The sequence below is a fragment of the Trachinotus anak genome, unplaced genomic scaffold (assembly GCF_046630095.1).
Source record: "Trachinotus anak isolate AG129_WGS33_773 ecotype Australia unplaced genomic scaffold, CSIRO_AGI_Tana_v1 ptg000010l, whole genome shotgun sequence".
Lineage (NCBI taxonomy): Eukaryota > Metazoa > Chordata > Actinopteri > Carangiformes > Carangidae > Trachinotus > Trachinotus anak.
In genome coordinates this window covers 23,991,600-24,009,135 of record NW_027273861.1, presented here as the reverse complement: position 1 = coordinate 24,009,135, position 17,536 = coordinate 23,991,600, and the positions used below count along the sequence as shown (strand labels likewise).

Genomic DNA, 17,536 nt, shown 5'->3' with positions numbered 1-17,536 from the left:
TTTGGAGTGATTTCTGTTCTACCAGTGGCATAATATTCTGCTGTGATTGTTATTTATTTACTTACTATGACCAAGTTATTGTGCCATGTCCATCTGTTTTCCACATGACGCCTGGGAGAGTATATTCTAAAAGCTTTTATCAATGTAAAGCCTATATCATTGGGGAGAGATGCAATTTCTTAAAGCATATTTTCCTCTCACTGTGCTATAATACTTGTGAAAACTAGCTCTACCGTGGGATACAAGAACAATACTGCTCCTTAATTTCGGTGTAATCTGCATGGATCATGTGCAGCTAAGAATTTTGACTTAATAAGCTTCATTTTATTCTTGCATCAATGCTATATCATCTATGTATACCTTTTTGCAGGCTTCTTTTCAGTCAAGTTAGTTGAAATATTTAAATGCATAGGTTACCATTAAAGTTATAGAATTCATCCTAATTATCTGACTGACTACAGTTGAGAAAATCTACAAGCAACAGATACCGTTTCACCTGGCAAAAAATTATGGTTGCTTTGTAAAAAAAATATGAAGTCTCCTTTTGTCTACATCTCTGTGAAATAAAGGATTTACTGTTCCAAAAACCAATGCATTTGCAAACTGGATACATGCTGAGCTTGAATGCAAAGCTTGAAATGAAAAACTAAGGTGTGTGGGTTTTAGTAAACAAGCAAATAGCACATGTATAAGTGTTTATTTATGCCACCACAAAACTATCTAAACAATGTAATCAACCTTTATACAATAACACAATTTTTGATTCCTTTTTTTTTTACCTCCCAGTGTAGCTGACAACAGGAAGTGAGTCCCATACTTCCTGATCAGGTTGTCAGTGATCATCTGGGTGGTTGGCCTGCGGCCCAGGAGTCGGATGTTCCTTATGAACTCAGGTGTCAGAGGTAACGGAGACTCCAAGAAATCTCTCCTTTCTACAGCCAAGTTGTTCACCTTCCATCTCCCGAACTCCCTGCACATAAAAAACAACAACAACAACAGAAGTGGTGATTAGTAAAAATGCATTATACTAATAGTGCAGTAGCCAATCAACAGAAAATTTTAATGATCTCTTTTAACTCATTAATGTGGCAGAAGTGCCAAACATTTGCTGGTTATGATTGTGTATTCACAGAAATGTTTACAGATGTATTTATTGCAGATTTGTATTTCAAATGAAACATCTTTGGATTTGGACTGTTGGTTAAAAACAACATCTTGTGCTATGGCAAATTTTGATGGTCGTTTTTTTTTTTTTCCAGAATATCCAAATAAAAAAAAATAAAAAAAAAGAAACAAGCGAAACAAATAGATTAATGAAATAGTCAAAAAACTATCAACATATTAATTCATAATGAAAGTAATCACTGCAGCAGCCCTATGGTGGAGGATATGAGGCTGCAGCAGCAAAATCACCTTCTCTGCACATCACACACCATACTGGCACATCATTTCCCTAAAGCTCACTAAGTGGAATAAATGACTAGAAGAGAGAGACAGAGACAGAGGTAAAGACTGAGAGAGAGAGAGAGACAGACAGCAAATTTAATTCTTGTCACTCTGTGCTTCTGCAACATAAGAAATCCCTCGACCATGCCGACACAGCCTGAATGGAAGTGAAAGTGAATTGACGAAGAAATAAACAGTGAGAATAGGAGAGAAAGCCAGTGAGAATACAGAAAAAAACCCATCCAGACAAAAACTCGGTATCATTTGAAACCATGATTGTCACCTGGGATGGGTATGTGTTCCTACTACACAGCTGACAGATGTTTTCCTTAATAGCCCCATCATGACAGACATATACATCGAAATGAATAAAGTACAAGGTGGTGCAAGAAATAACCCCATTGCTCAAATGGAGAATGTGTTTCAAAATGAGAGACAAAACAAAGTGGTGGCAAAAATGTTATAAAAACGGTGAAGGCAGGGCGAACAAAAGACTCTGTCAGCCTTTGTTGCCTCTTCATGTTCTTCTGTTTCCCTATGACAGCTGATATGAGCTAACCTCGACCGCGAGTGCAGCTTACAAGCTGTATTTATATGAATCCTTAGTGCTTTATTCATTACAATATGTCTGGACAAGTTCATAAGTGATTGCATCTGACAGCTTTAAGATGATAAGACAATGTTAGGCAGCAGGTAGGGAGCAGAAATGAAGAGCTCTAATAAAGCTTTGAATACTGTAAAAGAGGAAGACTTTTCTTCCTCCCTATCTCCCTCTTACAGCTTTTAAGATACTGTGACTTTATACTTTCATGTAAAAACCTAACACATATATTATAAGAGGAACAAATAGATGTCAAAGGCAGCATGGTAAGCTGAACTGCAGTAAAACCTGAGGAACTAAAGAATACAGATGTTCAATCAATAAATACCAAGCTGGCATCCTGCATGCATTCTTCCCAGTATGTTTGTAGAACATTTGCCCAAGGCGCAGCTCTTTGAGCTGATATTGCACTTGGCAGTGCTTTGACTATAAAGTTATTCTTCTCCCAAAAAAATTCAAGGTGTTTGGTGGAAGATTTCCGTGTGAAGTATCCAATACAGATACTTTTTGCACACTCTTTCTGCAGTTCCACATTCAGCTTAACAGAAGAGCACACTATGAATTAAAATTTGCCTTCTTCCTGTTTTGTCTGTCTGACATTTGGCAAAATACTGCAAATTTTACTCTGACTGCTGTGCTTCGAGAGGAGAGATGTGCAAGGCATCCTTTATCTGACTAATCAAATAAATAATTCGTCATCATAAACAATATCATGCTGAAATGCTGAAATGAAACAACCTACCTCCTTATGTGTAGTTTTGATATGGGAAAAAGACATTAAAATGGTCAACCACTATTTATTTCTTTCTGGTAAATATAATGTTGCATTTATGAGAGCTGGAAATTTAATACAAAGTATGTCTGCAGTCAATATGAGAATGTTGACAGCAGAAAGCAACTCATTTTATCATTTTAGTTTTGATCCAAGATACTAATCACTGCAAAGCTTTGGAGAAGTCTCATGAGTGTGAAGTTAATCACCAAAGAAACAAAGACAAAACTAAATCAGCAACTTCTGGAACACACATGATTGCCAGTAGTGGTGCGTGCATACTCCTAGTAAAATTGCAATGCCAGGTTGTGTAGCTCTGAACCTTTCTATAAAAGATTCAACTAATTCTGATGAAATTGCTGCCACTTGCCCCGGGCAGGAGAGGATACAAGTTGTACTCTGACCACTGCTTGCCTGCTGTCATAACAAATTGGATAAAAGAACCAATGGGCAAACTCCATATGACTAAGGTAGCAAAAGATCAAAAATACAAGGTCAAAACAGCTTGCTTTACAGAAAATATGCTCATAAAAGCTCCTGGAATTCCAAGTATGTACCTTTACTTTGAGTTTAAAGGCCATAAAAAACATCTATTTTCTGAACCTACTTTTTTATTAAACACTGCCTGATTCTACACAGATGCCCTACCTGCCAGAGTTAGAACAGTTCAGGTTATTTCAAGATAGATTTCTGTATTTGTGTTTTTTCTGTGGCTCTTGCTGGTCCTACCTCTTGGAAAAAGGTGATGTCATACTCCACCTGCTAATCAGAATTAACATTATATATTAAACTTGCACGGTGTAAACGTCCTTAAAGTCCTTGTAAAAAAAAAAAAAAAAAAAGCAAATTTGTCTCCAAGGTTACATTGAATCTTATTTATTAGGTTGTTTGCTTATGTTTCCAGGGAAACACCTCAGTCAAATCTGACAATGACAACCATGCAGTAATTGCTAAAGTCATGAATTAATAATGATAAGTTAAGTATTAATGTGTTAACACACAAGCCCCAGCTGAGTACCACTGTGTTGAGACTCTGTGGAGATCGAAAGGGTCAATTCAATGTGCCTGCGAGTCACTGAGATTAAGGCTCTGACTGTTGTTTGTGCCTACAGACTGGGCCGAAGTTGAAAGAAGAATCTGGCCTTCTTGGAGTCTTTAGATGGGGGTTCTGTTAGGGGTGTTCAATGCTCATGTGGGCAACCATGGAGAAGCCTGGAGGGGGTGAGTGGGAGGAATGATCTGAACTTTGCTTTGTCCATGGACTCATGAGCTAGTCATGAATCAGCCACAACAAACACGATGTTTGAGCTTAGGTGATTCATAAGTGTAACAGAGGACCTTAGACCAAAGATTGGTGATCAACTTTGTGGTCATAACATCAGCTTTACAGCAATATGTCTTGGAAACATTGTTGAATAGAGGAGCAGAGCTGTCAAGTAATCACCATCTGGTGGTGAGTTGGATCAGATGGCAGTAGAGCTGGGATGGTTTGCTGAGAGCTAGCACCTCCGAGGGCATGACCTGCCAAAAGATTGTGAATTACTCCCAACAGGTTGGGTTCACAAGTGAGGGTAGTTGGAGCCTGAGATTGACAGACAGATTGGTGCTGCATCTGCAGTAATGTCAGCACTGTACCAGACCATCATGGTAAAGAGGGATCTGAGCCATAGGGCAAAGCTTTTGATTTACCAGTTGGTCTATGTTCCTACCCTCACCTCTGGTCATGAGCTTTGGTAGTGACTGAAAGAATGAGACTGCAGATGGCCAAAATGATTTTCTGTGGAGTAGGTGGGCTTGGACATCCAGAGAGAGCCCTGCGAGTTGGTGCTCCTTCATGTCAAAAGAACCCAGTCAAGGTAAGTCAGGCATCTGATAAGGGTACTAACTGGTAGGAGACCCCAGGGAAGACCCATAACATGCTGGAGAGATTATACTGTATATCTCATCTGACCTGGGAACATCACTGCATCCCCAAGGAGGAGCTGGAAAATGTTGTTGGGGAGTGGAGCATCTGGTCTACCTTGCTGAGCCTCTACTACACGACTCAGAAAGTGGCAGGAAATTAATTTTTGTTCAAATATATCTTTGACTGTTGATTATTTAGTGCAACTATTTAAAGGGCAAAGGACATACTTAAGATCTGGAACGCTGTAAGAAGGAAATAAGTTCTACACAGTCAGTTGTATAATATTAACATTTTAAACTTTACTGACTCTATTCCTGTCTTCTTTTCAGAATTCACTGTGGCCAACAGACACTTAATGAAAAGGCCATAACCTCAAAGAAATGAAAAGAGGATAAATTAAAAGAGACTCCACATGAATTCCAATGCTAAAAATTCACATTTTCATTACCTTAGTGAAAGTAATACAACCTTTACTTCCATACCCTTTGGTATTTGTACCTCATCCTTTATCTTTATAAGGCAAGGATATAGAATTTAATTATTTTCATCCATTAAACCTGCCTTCATTGATGTTACTATAAACATTATATTTCCTACAAAGTTTATAATGAGTTCTGTTTATTTGTTGTGTAAAATGTAAAAGGCACACAGTAACACTTTGACATTTCATATACGGAGCCATAAAGGACATATAAACCCATGGCATGATTTGCTTTAAGGTTTTCAGTTTATTTGACTCCCAAAAAGTGGTTTGTTTCTACTGTGTGTCAACAAAGTAAGAAATGGCACTGCTCTCCACAAAATCTTTTGTTAGCAAATGGGGTGTTGCCTCATATAATTTATGAACATAGTCAGTGAAGCAACTCTGCCCATTTACTTTTTCATCAACAGTGAGATAAAGCAAGAAAGCTTAAATTTTAATTATGTTTGGGCCGGTGTTAAAAAGAAAATCAGCTGGACATGAAGCAAGGCACGTACAGAGAAATAACATATTTTAACTGGAACTAATCGCTTAAGAATAAGTTACTGTTTGAAGACCAGAACTATTTTTTAAAAAAAGAGTACAACTGTGATATTAGGCCAGAGGCGAGACTATATTTACTTTTGCAAGCATTCCCCTTCCTCAACACAAATCTGCATGGCAATGAATTTATAAAGAGACAGTTATGAAGTCACAGACAAGTATCACAGCTGTAATTATAACAGATCGGTTGTGATTACTTTGAAATTTCTCGGGGAGGCTACAGGAGTGCAGTGCCAATTTTTGCTATCCGCCTGGCATTACCCCCAATTTGCTCACATAATCATGCTTACATGAGAAGAAAGTATCAGGAAAAATGTTCCTCAAAGAGCTGCCTGCCTCTTTTTTGAGGAGCTACATGCTTTCTGCTTTTCAGAAAGCAATAAAAAACCCTTCATATTTGAACATCAAAATCGTTAAGAAGCCATGTAGAAATTAATATGATTGTCTTGACAGGCAGATAATTTTTTTCAGACTTTTTCATGTGGCAGGAAATAACATGCAGTGAATTTATGCGAACTGCCTTGTCCAGCCAGTCAAATGTTGCACTGTTGCACTCTCTCCAAACTAAAAGCTTGACTGCTGTAATCAGAATGGGGTTGAACAACCTTGGCCGCTGATGATGGATGGGGGGAGTTTGGCCTTTTGAAAGGGTATATATCACATTAAACCAGGAGTAATGAGGAAAGCTTGAACACCCAGATGTTTGAATGATACAAAGTGTAAATTGCCATGAATTCCAACTGCTGCACACAAACGTTAGAACAAGCTGATGGCAAAGATTTGCCATGCACATAGATTTCATTTTCAGTCACACAATCATGAAATGAGACACATATTCAAACAATACAAAGCAGAAACTGTAGGCAGAGTGTGGGAAGTAAACATAATGATGTTAAATGGATATGTGGTACTCGCTGACCTTTTTGCTGACACTGTAGTATTCAGACAAAGCCTTTGACTAATCTCTTGCTCAGATACATCTAGTGTAGCTATTAATCTTCACCTCTTTTCATGCCTTACAAATAAATGACCTCTTCAAATGGGACACTGTGTCTCTTGAGTTCCACTTTGCAGTGTGAAAGCATTTCGCACATCCTGTGGAAAAAGAGGAATACACAAGAACAGGAGGGAGGGAGACGGTGCGGAGAACAGGTATAGAAAGAGCATTCGCAAATCCCCACTGTCGTTGGTTTTTTTCAGTTATCGTTGACTGCGATAAGCTAGCCCCGTCTTATCTTAAACCCCCGATAGGCCAAATGGTTCATCCTGCTGGGAGAGGAGGAAATGAAATGGGTTTCACCATGGAGTTGATTTGAGGGGCTGAATCCTCCCGACAACCAGCTAAGTCATTATTATTATCTGTTTCATTGCACCTTTTCGCCAAGGTACATCAGTTTCATCAGTTCAACTCTGTGGATGCTATCACAGCCATGTTGTTAGAGTTGTTGTTAGAGATTTTCTCTGAATTCAAAGAAGCTTTCTTAGCCAGTTCATCATTTATGCATCTGCACTGGTGGAAAAACAGGCAGTTGCTGCACTTAAATACAATTTAAAGACACTTCTTTACTTTTTATTTCTACTCCAGATTAGAGGGCATTCATTGTACTTTTTACTACTTTTTACTCCACTATATTTATTTGACAGCCATTGTTACTGGATTAAAACAACATTATGAGCTTATAAAATACAATGTGTTGTTACAATTCACAACTCCACTTTTTTGGCTTGTGACCCCTGGTGGGTAAAGATCACTTGTCAAAATGAGTTTCAAAGAATGTTTACCCCTTCTCAGATGGTTACCTTTAACTGTTAATGACCAAAGACGTAACATTATCTAATATATGCCAAAAAAGCAAAGGCTAGTGAAAGGACCACAATCTTTGTTTTGCCTTTTTTTTTCTTCCTACTCCATTAATCATCTCACAACCCCCCAGATTTATCTTGTGGCCCTTTGGAGGTTGTCCAAACCCCTATGTTGGGAACCACTCCATCACACCTGACTGAATATAAATTAGTTAAAAAAGCTACACCTCAAACAGCTACAACAGTAAACCACAACTTTCTTTCTGCAGAAAAAAGGACTTTAAATTTTGAATCGTATTTTGAATTGAATTGAAATAATGTTTTGGTTGGAATACTTTTAGAAGGGTGTAATGGTTGCATACTTTACTTAAGGAAATTAATGTTAATTTTGCTATTGTGCTTTTAATATTTCTTGTATCCACATTTATTTGCTGGCCTAATATTTAAGCATTTTAATAAGATTTCATGAGCATAGTGAATTTACCATAGTTTAATTTTTTATAATAATATTTCTAATGAAATCTCATCCCATAAAAAATAATCACATGCATTATCCAAAGGCAATATGTTCAGAAGACGGCCAAATACATGTCAACACCACTGCCTTCACCCTGGTGAATATGGCAGCTTTCCCTTGGCAATGCTCGCTGTGGACAGGTGGCTAGGGCGGAAGGCCCACATTGTGTTTGCATTTGAAGCAATGGGTATGCTCTCGTAATTCCCAAAAGACACGCACTCATACACACATACACAGAAACAACAAACCCTCCTTCATTTCCTTCAGAGGACTTGTTAAAAATTCTTTCAAATTCAATCAGTAAGAAAGGCAGGAAATTGAGTAGCGGGGTAACGTGGTGTGAATTCATTACTCCATCATTGCTGAGGTAGCTCAAACACTGCAAACTCGAAGAAGCAATTCTGGTAATTCATCTTCTCCTGTCATTGAGCATTTATTAGGATTTAGCAGAAATCTGGACTGCACATGAGGAAGACCAGACCAGAAAATAATATTGTCACTTTCAATCACCTCTGCCCTTCATTCTGAACAAGTGATGTGCCTCTCAACCCAAAATGGGACTGTCAAAAATTATCTTTTACAACAAACACAAACTCAAGATGTATTTGTCCGCACTACTGTTGGGTCTACTCAGTGGTCAAAGGCACTTAACGATGTAAAGCTCCTCACATTATCAGAAACACAACTTGTTGTATTCAGCACAGAAACTGCTGAGACAACCAGATGTTAGCAGGTGTTACTATATGCAAAGTCAGTAGGATTTATTCTCTGGAGGTCCATGGATGTCAGTAAAGAATTTCATGACAATACATTCATTGGTTGTTTAGACCAAAGTGGCCACTGACAGACTAATGTTGCCATCCATCCACGCTGCTAGTATGGCTGAAGTGAGGATAGGAAGGGAAACCGTAATGAGGCTTTCCTCCATTTACACTGGAATCATCACCTCTTTTTACACTTTTATGATCTTTATTGAATCAAACTTTAGCAAGACAGCTCAACTGGGGAGTTGCCTGCAGCGTTAACAAATTGAATAAAAAAGAGAACTAAAGTAAAATTGAGCAATTAATGAAGCAGGCTTATGGGTAGAATGTCTAATGGTGTCTCTTATGAAAGTCAGGAAGTGCAAAGAGACCAACACTTTTTTTTTGTTTTTGATATTTGGAGTTACAACTCTGGAAAAGCATTTAAAATTGAAAAACTACTTTTCATTACTGTTATTTCAACCAGCCCATTTACCACGAGGAGCAACATGGAGCTGCTGAAACCTCTGAGGGATTTTCAGAAGAGGAGATGAGACAAAGAGCATCAGTAAGAATCTAGCAGGGGAGGTTGAGAAGCAGTACTGAGGGAGTCTGCTCTAAAACACTCACCCTCACTGTCTTCAGAACACCTGCAGACTCCCCTGTGGTTTAAAGAAATCTGCTGTTGTTCATTGTATTTGAAGTAGCTCCTATATGAAACATTAGGCTGTTTTCTTTTGATCAAGTTAAACTCAAAGGGTGGGCATTTCCTTCATGCTCCAGTTTGTAGAACAAATTAATTATACATAATTATTACAGTCCTGTTGTTTTAGTTCACGTTTTGCTGATGCACAGTGGCGCTAACTGACACTATCTGTACTGTACTTTACAACTTTATGAACACCCAGGATTCTTTTCTGAAGTATTTTAAAATGGTAACCAGCGATTACTATCTTCACACCAGCTTCAGGAACATTGCTATTCAGGTTTGATTCCGTACTTCTAATCTTGTTTTTGCACTTTAAAAGTGCTATATGTAATTTTTCTATGCTGAGGAACATGGTTTCTTGCCAGGAGCAGGTGGCGGTGATAACGGCTACTTGCCAAGAGCTTCAGCCATCGTGACACTTTCAACACAAGAGATTCATCATCTCATGCTGAATTGAGAGCAGACTGGACACTGCAGTGACTCAATATCACAAAGTAGTGTTACGATTGGGGATGGGCCACAGGTAGCTAGTAAGCATGTAATTCCAGTTGAACAAGAGCAGTGATAATAATAGAAGAAAAATTAGTTAAAATTGGCATTGCTTTCCACCACTGGAGACAGCCCAGTGAAGTCTGATGCTAAACTTTTCTTCTTGACTGGAAACACCTGATAATTTTGGCGATGTAGCAAAAACTTATGTGTTGCACCTTTAAATCTCATTTTAATTTTAAGCAACTTTGTGAATTATTTGATAACTGACCTGAAAATTATATTCCTCCCAAATAATTGTAATACCACATTGACTTGAAATGTGATTATTCATAGCTGACCACAGAACAGCAGCTTTGGTCAGTTTCAATTAATTTAAAGCCTATTACTTTACATTCTTTAGATTTTTCATGACCTTGCTTTAAATTTTATCACTTTGCTTATTTTATCACATCCACTTTAATTTCTGTGCATTTCTGTTTAAGAAAATGCTTAAAATGATCATAACTAACAGTTCTATTTTTATGAATATTTGCTTCAGATTTTTTAAGTATTAGCAGCATTTTTTATATCTCATAATTTGATTTTTAAATCATTCCAGTATAGTGATGGGATGCAAACACTTATTTGTGACAATAATGGAGCTATCTTATAAAAGTCAGTTTAGCATAAACATATACTATTAGATATGTTTGCTAATGATTCAGTTGTCATTTTCTATCTAGAAATTCAGACATAAATTGACAATCATTTAGGTAAATACACAAGAATATTGGATTCAACTGAACTCTCCTTGTTAAATCTGGATGTGGTAGATTTAGGTTCATGTTAGATAAGTCCTTGATATTCATTTCTAACCAACAGTATGCTAATTTTAGGTTAACAAAAGCAAACAAAAAAAAAATCCTTCAAATTCATACAAGTGTAAAGGTCGTGCAGGTTGACTGGAGCTACAACTCAACAGAACAGTAGTTCCAGAAAAACACCTTAAAAAGGGTCACGAAACAAATCAGAGGTAATGAAATAATATGTGGGACAGGAAACATGTTTATGCAACACAAATCTTAACTTATTTCTTCTAACTTTTCTTTAATCCATCAGTTATTTTATTTGTTTTGTTTTTTTGTTTTTTTTTTCCTGGTGAAACACATATGCTGAATGTTTTATCACTTCAGAGCTTATTATCGAAGCTCAATATTTTCGCTGTGTGAGCAGACAAATCAATACTAGAAGTTTCTGCAGCATTAAGAATGAGAAACCATCAACAATTCCATTGGTATTGAATGCTTGACCAGATATTTAGTCTTGTGTATTTATTACCTGACATTATGCTTTTAAAAAAAAAATAATCAGAAAACCCTGTATCTTATTTAGGCCCTGTACAGTTTGCCAGGTTTGTCATATTTTCTTGTTATAAATGGTATTACATATCAACCTTAAAGTCCAGTACTGAGCTCCAAATCTGTTACTGCCATTATTCAAAAGAATCAGGCTGAAAAGGCTGAGCTGCTCAGTTGTATTTTCATCCTGCAGTGAGGAGTGGCAAAGAGGCACACTTTGCCTGTTATAAGCCGGGGCAGTTGGGAATCACTGCCATGGAGCTTGACTTCCTTTTCTGGGACATGAGGGTTACAGCTTGATTAGGAAATTTAAGGATGTCTGTTTCAGAATAACACACAGCAGGAGCATAGCTGCGAAGTTTGGCCCCCTAGAGAGAATATTGCAGGGGCCCACTTTCTTTAATAAAACAAGCTTACTGAATTTTTTATGAGCCAGCTCCAGGTGTTTGTTCCCAAAATTACCCCCCCCCCCCACCCACCACCACCACCACCACCAGCAACAGTACTGAATGAGAGCTATTATTTGCCAAAACAGAAAAACAGAAGCGGCATCCTTTCCTGTCCTCATCAGATTCCTTTTCTAAAATCGAATGGGACGGAATCCAAGTGAATTCAATTTAGGAAGATTTACAGGCTATTTACTTTTTAGGTTAGTTTTTCCTTTTAATATCATCACTATTAATCAATGCCGCATTGTGGTAATCTAGAGGGCCTCAAACACAACCTTGCGGCTGACAGAAACCTCTCAGGGGATTCTGTGATAATGCAGAGTAATAAGTACTAAGAGCTCACTAATCACTTGGCCACATGATAAGACTATTAATCTTGCTGCCCGTGTAGCTCAGCTCCAACAGACCACTGCCTTTTGCCAGAGAAGGAAATATTAAAAAGCTCTAACGCGGCAACTGATCACTAAAACCATAAAGCATCCTTGTACCGATCTATAGATGTCAGGAACCCTGTCCGTCTATTTCCAGAAGCCTGGACAACATCCTCCTAAATGACGATGGATATGATTCATGACACAGCCTTCACTAATTCGGTCACATGCCAATACCTCAGACTGTGTTGCTGTCATGACAAATCATCATTTTTTCCCTGTGCTAATCAGCATATTTCACTTGACCACCCCATCAGGTGACTCCCTGAGGCCTTTGACGGCAGCAGAATGTGATATACAGCAGGGTGATAGCAACATGTCTGCATGTAATACATCACGATTCTGTCGAAGCATGTGCCAGATATCCCGCGAACACTGGCTGTGAGAAACCTTTCTGCATGACAACACAGGCCAAATAATGCAGTCTGCCCACTAAATATCCATGAATGTGGTTTTCATAAAGCATACTGTCCAACGTGTGCACTAAATATCAGCTATATATCGTTGTGTTGCATTTTCTCCCTTACATCATTTTGCTGGTAATAGACACAGATAACCTTATTACATTATGAAAAATGTCCTTACAATGACCTTTTCCTCAACTATAATCTGTTACTAAACCAATGTATCACAACAGATGTACACTTGCAAGTTAATTCAGCCAAGGCAGATGAAAGTTAACTACCTTTCCTTCCTCATCTTTATCATTTAATTCAACTTCACCTGATTTAACTGCTGTACATTTCATTGCAGCAATATAATTTTCACGAAAGCGCTTTAACAAGGGTCAGGGAAGGATTTTTAAAAATTTTGGTGTGGCTTTCAGGTTGAAATTCATGGTTTGCATTAATTATGGAGAACACTTCTCCAAATCTATATTTTTCTCTATTACACATCTCAAATGGTATGCTGTATGTATATAGTATGAATAATTATTAGAAAACATAGGATTTCTCTCTTTCCACATTACAGAATGATGTTGAATCTTCATTTTCATTATCAAAAATCTCTTTACATATATTATTTCCCTCTAAAAACCAACATATGGATCACACAATGAATGCAATGCTAATGAAATTAAAGGTCTCATATTTTATGAAGTGAAATTTCCATATCTTTTACTTTATTATAAAGCAGGTCTAGGTTCTATATTAATACTGTGAAAGTATCAAAGCGCTTAGTCCACAGAGAAATGCACACAGCCCAAAGTCAATAGGAATAGTTTGTTTAATTTTTGCAAAAATTGAAGTGTAAAATAAAAAAATTCTGTTGTGTCATGTAGGGTTGTTTGCAAAACTATTTCTATTATGGATGAAAGAACAAGAAATAACTTTATTTAGTGTGCTTTAGAGCAGGTGCTTAAGTGGATTTTATTAGCTTTGGACAAAATCACGCTATCTGTTCTGTGGTTTCCAGTCTTTATGCCAAGCTAAGCTATCAAATGAACTCATCTCATGCTTGGCAAGAAAAGAAATTAGCATATTTACACAGATGGCATGGGTCACTTCTGTGCATTACTGTAGATTTATGATTTAACCATTGGTTCAGCTAACCAGTTTCTGATTGTAGTGTCAGTAATAGCAAGAACATGGTCATCTACCTAGCATGCTCGCTCATGTACCTAAAGTGAAGAAGCCAGAGTTACCAGCGACTTCACTGGAACACTTGAAGTCTTAGCTAAAGCTTAAAGTCAACAATAAAGTGTTTGTTCATTGGTAAATGAGCTGATTCTCACAATACAGCTCTAAGTGCTTTTGAGAGTAGACTGTGGTTAACGACAAAACACTGCGACTCTGTGAGTTATACTAATCTAAATACAGTATGTAAACACATGAACATAATCATATGTGGTCTTTATTTCCACACAGCCAGTCTTTCTCAGGACAACCATGGAGAGTGTTTGATGTGCCTGCTGGGAGATTTGTCATGCATATAATAGAGGTAATGGTAAAGCAGTAGTAAATTCGGGTTAAAGTGCCTCTTCATCCTGCAGTCATGACTTACCTGTATATTTTGTATCTGGTGGAGAAGCCTTGCCGGTTCTTCTCCACAAAGTCAGTGTACTCTGGGGAGTGGTGGAAGGGCCCCTTATCAGACAGGAGCCAGTCCAGAGGGCCCCCAGGCTTGTCATTGGGGAGGCTGGCTGTTGCTGCTGCTGCTGCTGTTATTGGGGACCATAAACACACCCAGCAGTGAAGGCTGAGGCTGACGACGCCCCATAGAGCCATCAGAGATGGAGGGCGCGAGGGAGGGATGTGGGTGGTGGTGGTTGGGGGGCGTTCAGTGGCCAAAGCCACTCGTCATTAGCTGGCTCCTCCACTGGGATGACCGGGGGACCTGCATCACCTGAACGCCCCCCGAACACCTAAAGAAAAACACAAACACACAGCTTAGGTACATGAACAAACACGCATATCCAGCATAAATGACAGACAACCGCAAATACAGACAATAAATAAAATAATGAATAAATAAATAATATTATTTATTATAATATTTCAAACTTTAACAGCTCCATGTGGCAGAAAGATATAGATGGGCCTGAAGGGACTTCACTGAATAGAAATGATGTGACATGACCAGTAAACTACACACTTTCTTGAGATGAAGTTATTCATCCATTAATTAACTGTCTAGCGACAGGAAAACAAAACGATGTTGATAATTAATTGATCATTTATGCAATTTATCAAAGAAAAACATTAACTCGCCGCAGCTTCTCAAATGTGAGGATTTTCTGCTGTTCTGGTAAATATCACTGACTTTCTGAAATTTGCCATCCACTGTTTCGTTTGTGATCATGTACAATATTATAGCATGGTATCATCATGTTACCATGCTATGCAAAAACTGGTCTCTGCTCAAAGACATTAAGTGGATAAGTAAATAATCATGTGCACAACTTCTCAGTCTCGTTCACTGACAATAACTAACTGCCTGACAAAAAAAAGGATGTGCAGAAATATTATAGGAAATAATGAACAACAACAGTAACACAACACAATCAGACATATATTTGAGTTTGATGCCCAGGTGCATTCTGGGAGGGTTCCCTACACACATGGGATGTGGCAAAAAAAAAAAATTCAATACAAACTACGATCACATTGACTCCAGCTGAATTGTTGTTATCTGCTCTTTGTTATTAGGTTAATTTAATCTAAACAAGAATAACCCTTCAATAATACATTTTACACTACAAGGGAAAAGTGGTTTTAGACCATTGGAATTACGAAATGTAAACTGAATAGACTCAGGTTTCACTAATTTTAGACATTTTATAGACTATTGATTTGTAAAACTTAATGAAAGAATAATCAGTGATTAATAGATGATCAATAGTTAAAGCCACACACTCTGATTTAATGAGCCACCCCACTGTTAAAAAGAAATTCACTGCACTTTTAAGTTAAATGCACTGTGATCTTTCTTTGGAGAGACTGAACAATTTAGCCAGACAGACAAAATTTCCCTTTTGTTCTTATTCATCTCTTCATGCAAGTGGGATTTTCATATTTCACAGAGAAACTTAATTTGGATTAAAAGATAAAAGTTTTGCTGGCTTGGTCAGTAATGTTACACATTTTTATTGCAGCCTCACTTTGAGATTTACAGAGATATTTTGATATAAAAGTCTTTCATATGACAAGTGCTTCCAGACTGGTAGGACTTATGGCTCTAATTGTGAATTCATCCCTTTAACTCAATGAATTATTGCTATGCTGCTGTTTTCAAAAGTGTACTCATCATACCTTCTTTCTTTACTGTAACACTGCAACAGATCTATTAAAGATTCAGTTCACACAATTTTAAACAGTAATATAGCAGAACACAACTATGTAAAGATATAGTGCAGTCATAGCATCCTGAGTAGAAAAAGAAGTCACGTTTCCTCCCCATGTTTAAAAACATACAGGCACTGCCCACATTTGAGATGGCACGACGTGAGTACAGACAGACTGGCCAAGGGGACTACCGGCTCCAATCTCGGTTGGCCAGTGGACCATCAAAACATCCAAAATGTTTTTACCAGCTCCTTCAGTGTCTTTACCAGCTCTGTCAGTGTCATTTGTGCTGCCAGTCCTGATAAGTCCACCGCTGAACTTCTTTCCCAGTCCAACCACGGAGCCAATGCTGGGCTACAGCTTGACTCAGAACTGGCTTTTCTTCTCCTCCATGTGTAAGATGATGCTACAAAATGTCTGTTTTATTGGTGTCCAGTAAGAGTAAGCATAATAATATTAGCTAACTTGCTGTTACCCTTATTATGAATTTGTTCGGCTAAAGGTGCTATCGCTCAAAGGCTAACTGTCAGCATTGCTCTTTAGCATATCACAACAATGCTAGCGTGGGCTAATGGTTGTCGTTAGATTGTTTTTTTTAGTGGCTCTAGTGCACACGGTAATTTTATTTAGTTGTGCTTTTTGTTGTGTGTTTAATGGGCACCTTCAGTGGGCTTCATAACAACTTGCTAACTGAGAATGTGAAAGGAGGGGAGGGGGGTTGGGGCCAAATGGAGGCCGGAGATGTGGCCGAGAAAGCATTCGTTTTGGTCTGAGATGCCGGTAGTCTCTGGTGGCAGTGACGATCGTTTACAGGGCCTTTAACCATTATACTCACATGCAAATCAAGGGAGAGATGCCCTCAAACACACACATACACACAGAGACTTCAGTTGCTAACAAAAAACGTCTCAGTTGCTGTGTTTTATCAGACTACCTGCTGTTCAGACTGCTGTCCAGGGCTCACATTAGTCTCCATCACCATCGTGAGCCCTGTCAATCATATTCCCCCCGCGGTGACATGCTGCTTTGCTGTGTGTGCATATGTGTGTGTGTGTTGAAGTGTAGGGAGTTTGAGTCCCATTACAGTATTGTGATGACAATCTGTCAAGTTAACTCAGCCATATGACTGTGTGTGTGGGTGTATGCGCATGTGTGTGGGTTTCAAAAAATCATTACTCTCAGACAACACGGTCGACGGAATGGGGAAGAGAACGCAACAGCTGGAGGTGGACGGAGAGCCAAAGCAGATAGAAAATGTTAAATACTGCAATCCACTCGTCCACACAAAGACGCAGACATAAGGGTTAATTAATGAGAGTTAAGCATGCAGACAGAATTTAGTGGTTTTAATAAGATGAGACGTGCAGGCAATTTGGAGATTGATTTCAGTTTGACATCACTGTCATTGCCCCCCAGCTTTGGCCTGTCTAAACCCAGTGTGTGTAGGAGTGTGCATGCATGTACATGTATCATAGTTTTATATGTTTGTGTGCAGCTGAAGATGACTGGATTCTAGGGTTG

At 38.3% G+C, this 17,536-nt stretch overlaps 1 protein-coding gene across 1 annotated transcript in view; it reads right to left on the bottom strand.

Moving 5' to 3' along the window:
* brinp3a.2 (bone morphogenetic protein/retinoic acid inducible neural-specific 3a, tandem duplicate 2) overlaps window positions 1-17,536 on the bottom strand; it is a 47,302-nt gene that overhangs the window by 16,384 nt on the left and 13,382 nt on the right. The window contains exons 2-3 of the mRNA XM_071486339.1: window positions 14,235-14,595; window positions 780-970 (exon numbers count right to left, since the gene is read on the bottom strand). Of these exons, the coding sequence (XP_071342440.1) occupies window positions 780-970; window positions 14,235-14,458 (415 nt within the window). The 5' untranslated portion in view covers window positions 14,459-14,595. The remainder of the gene's footprint in view (window positions 1-779; window positions 971-14,234; window positions 14,596-17,536) is intronic.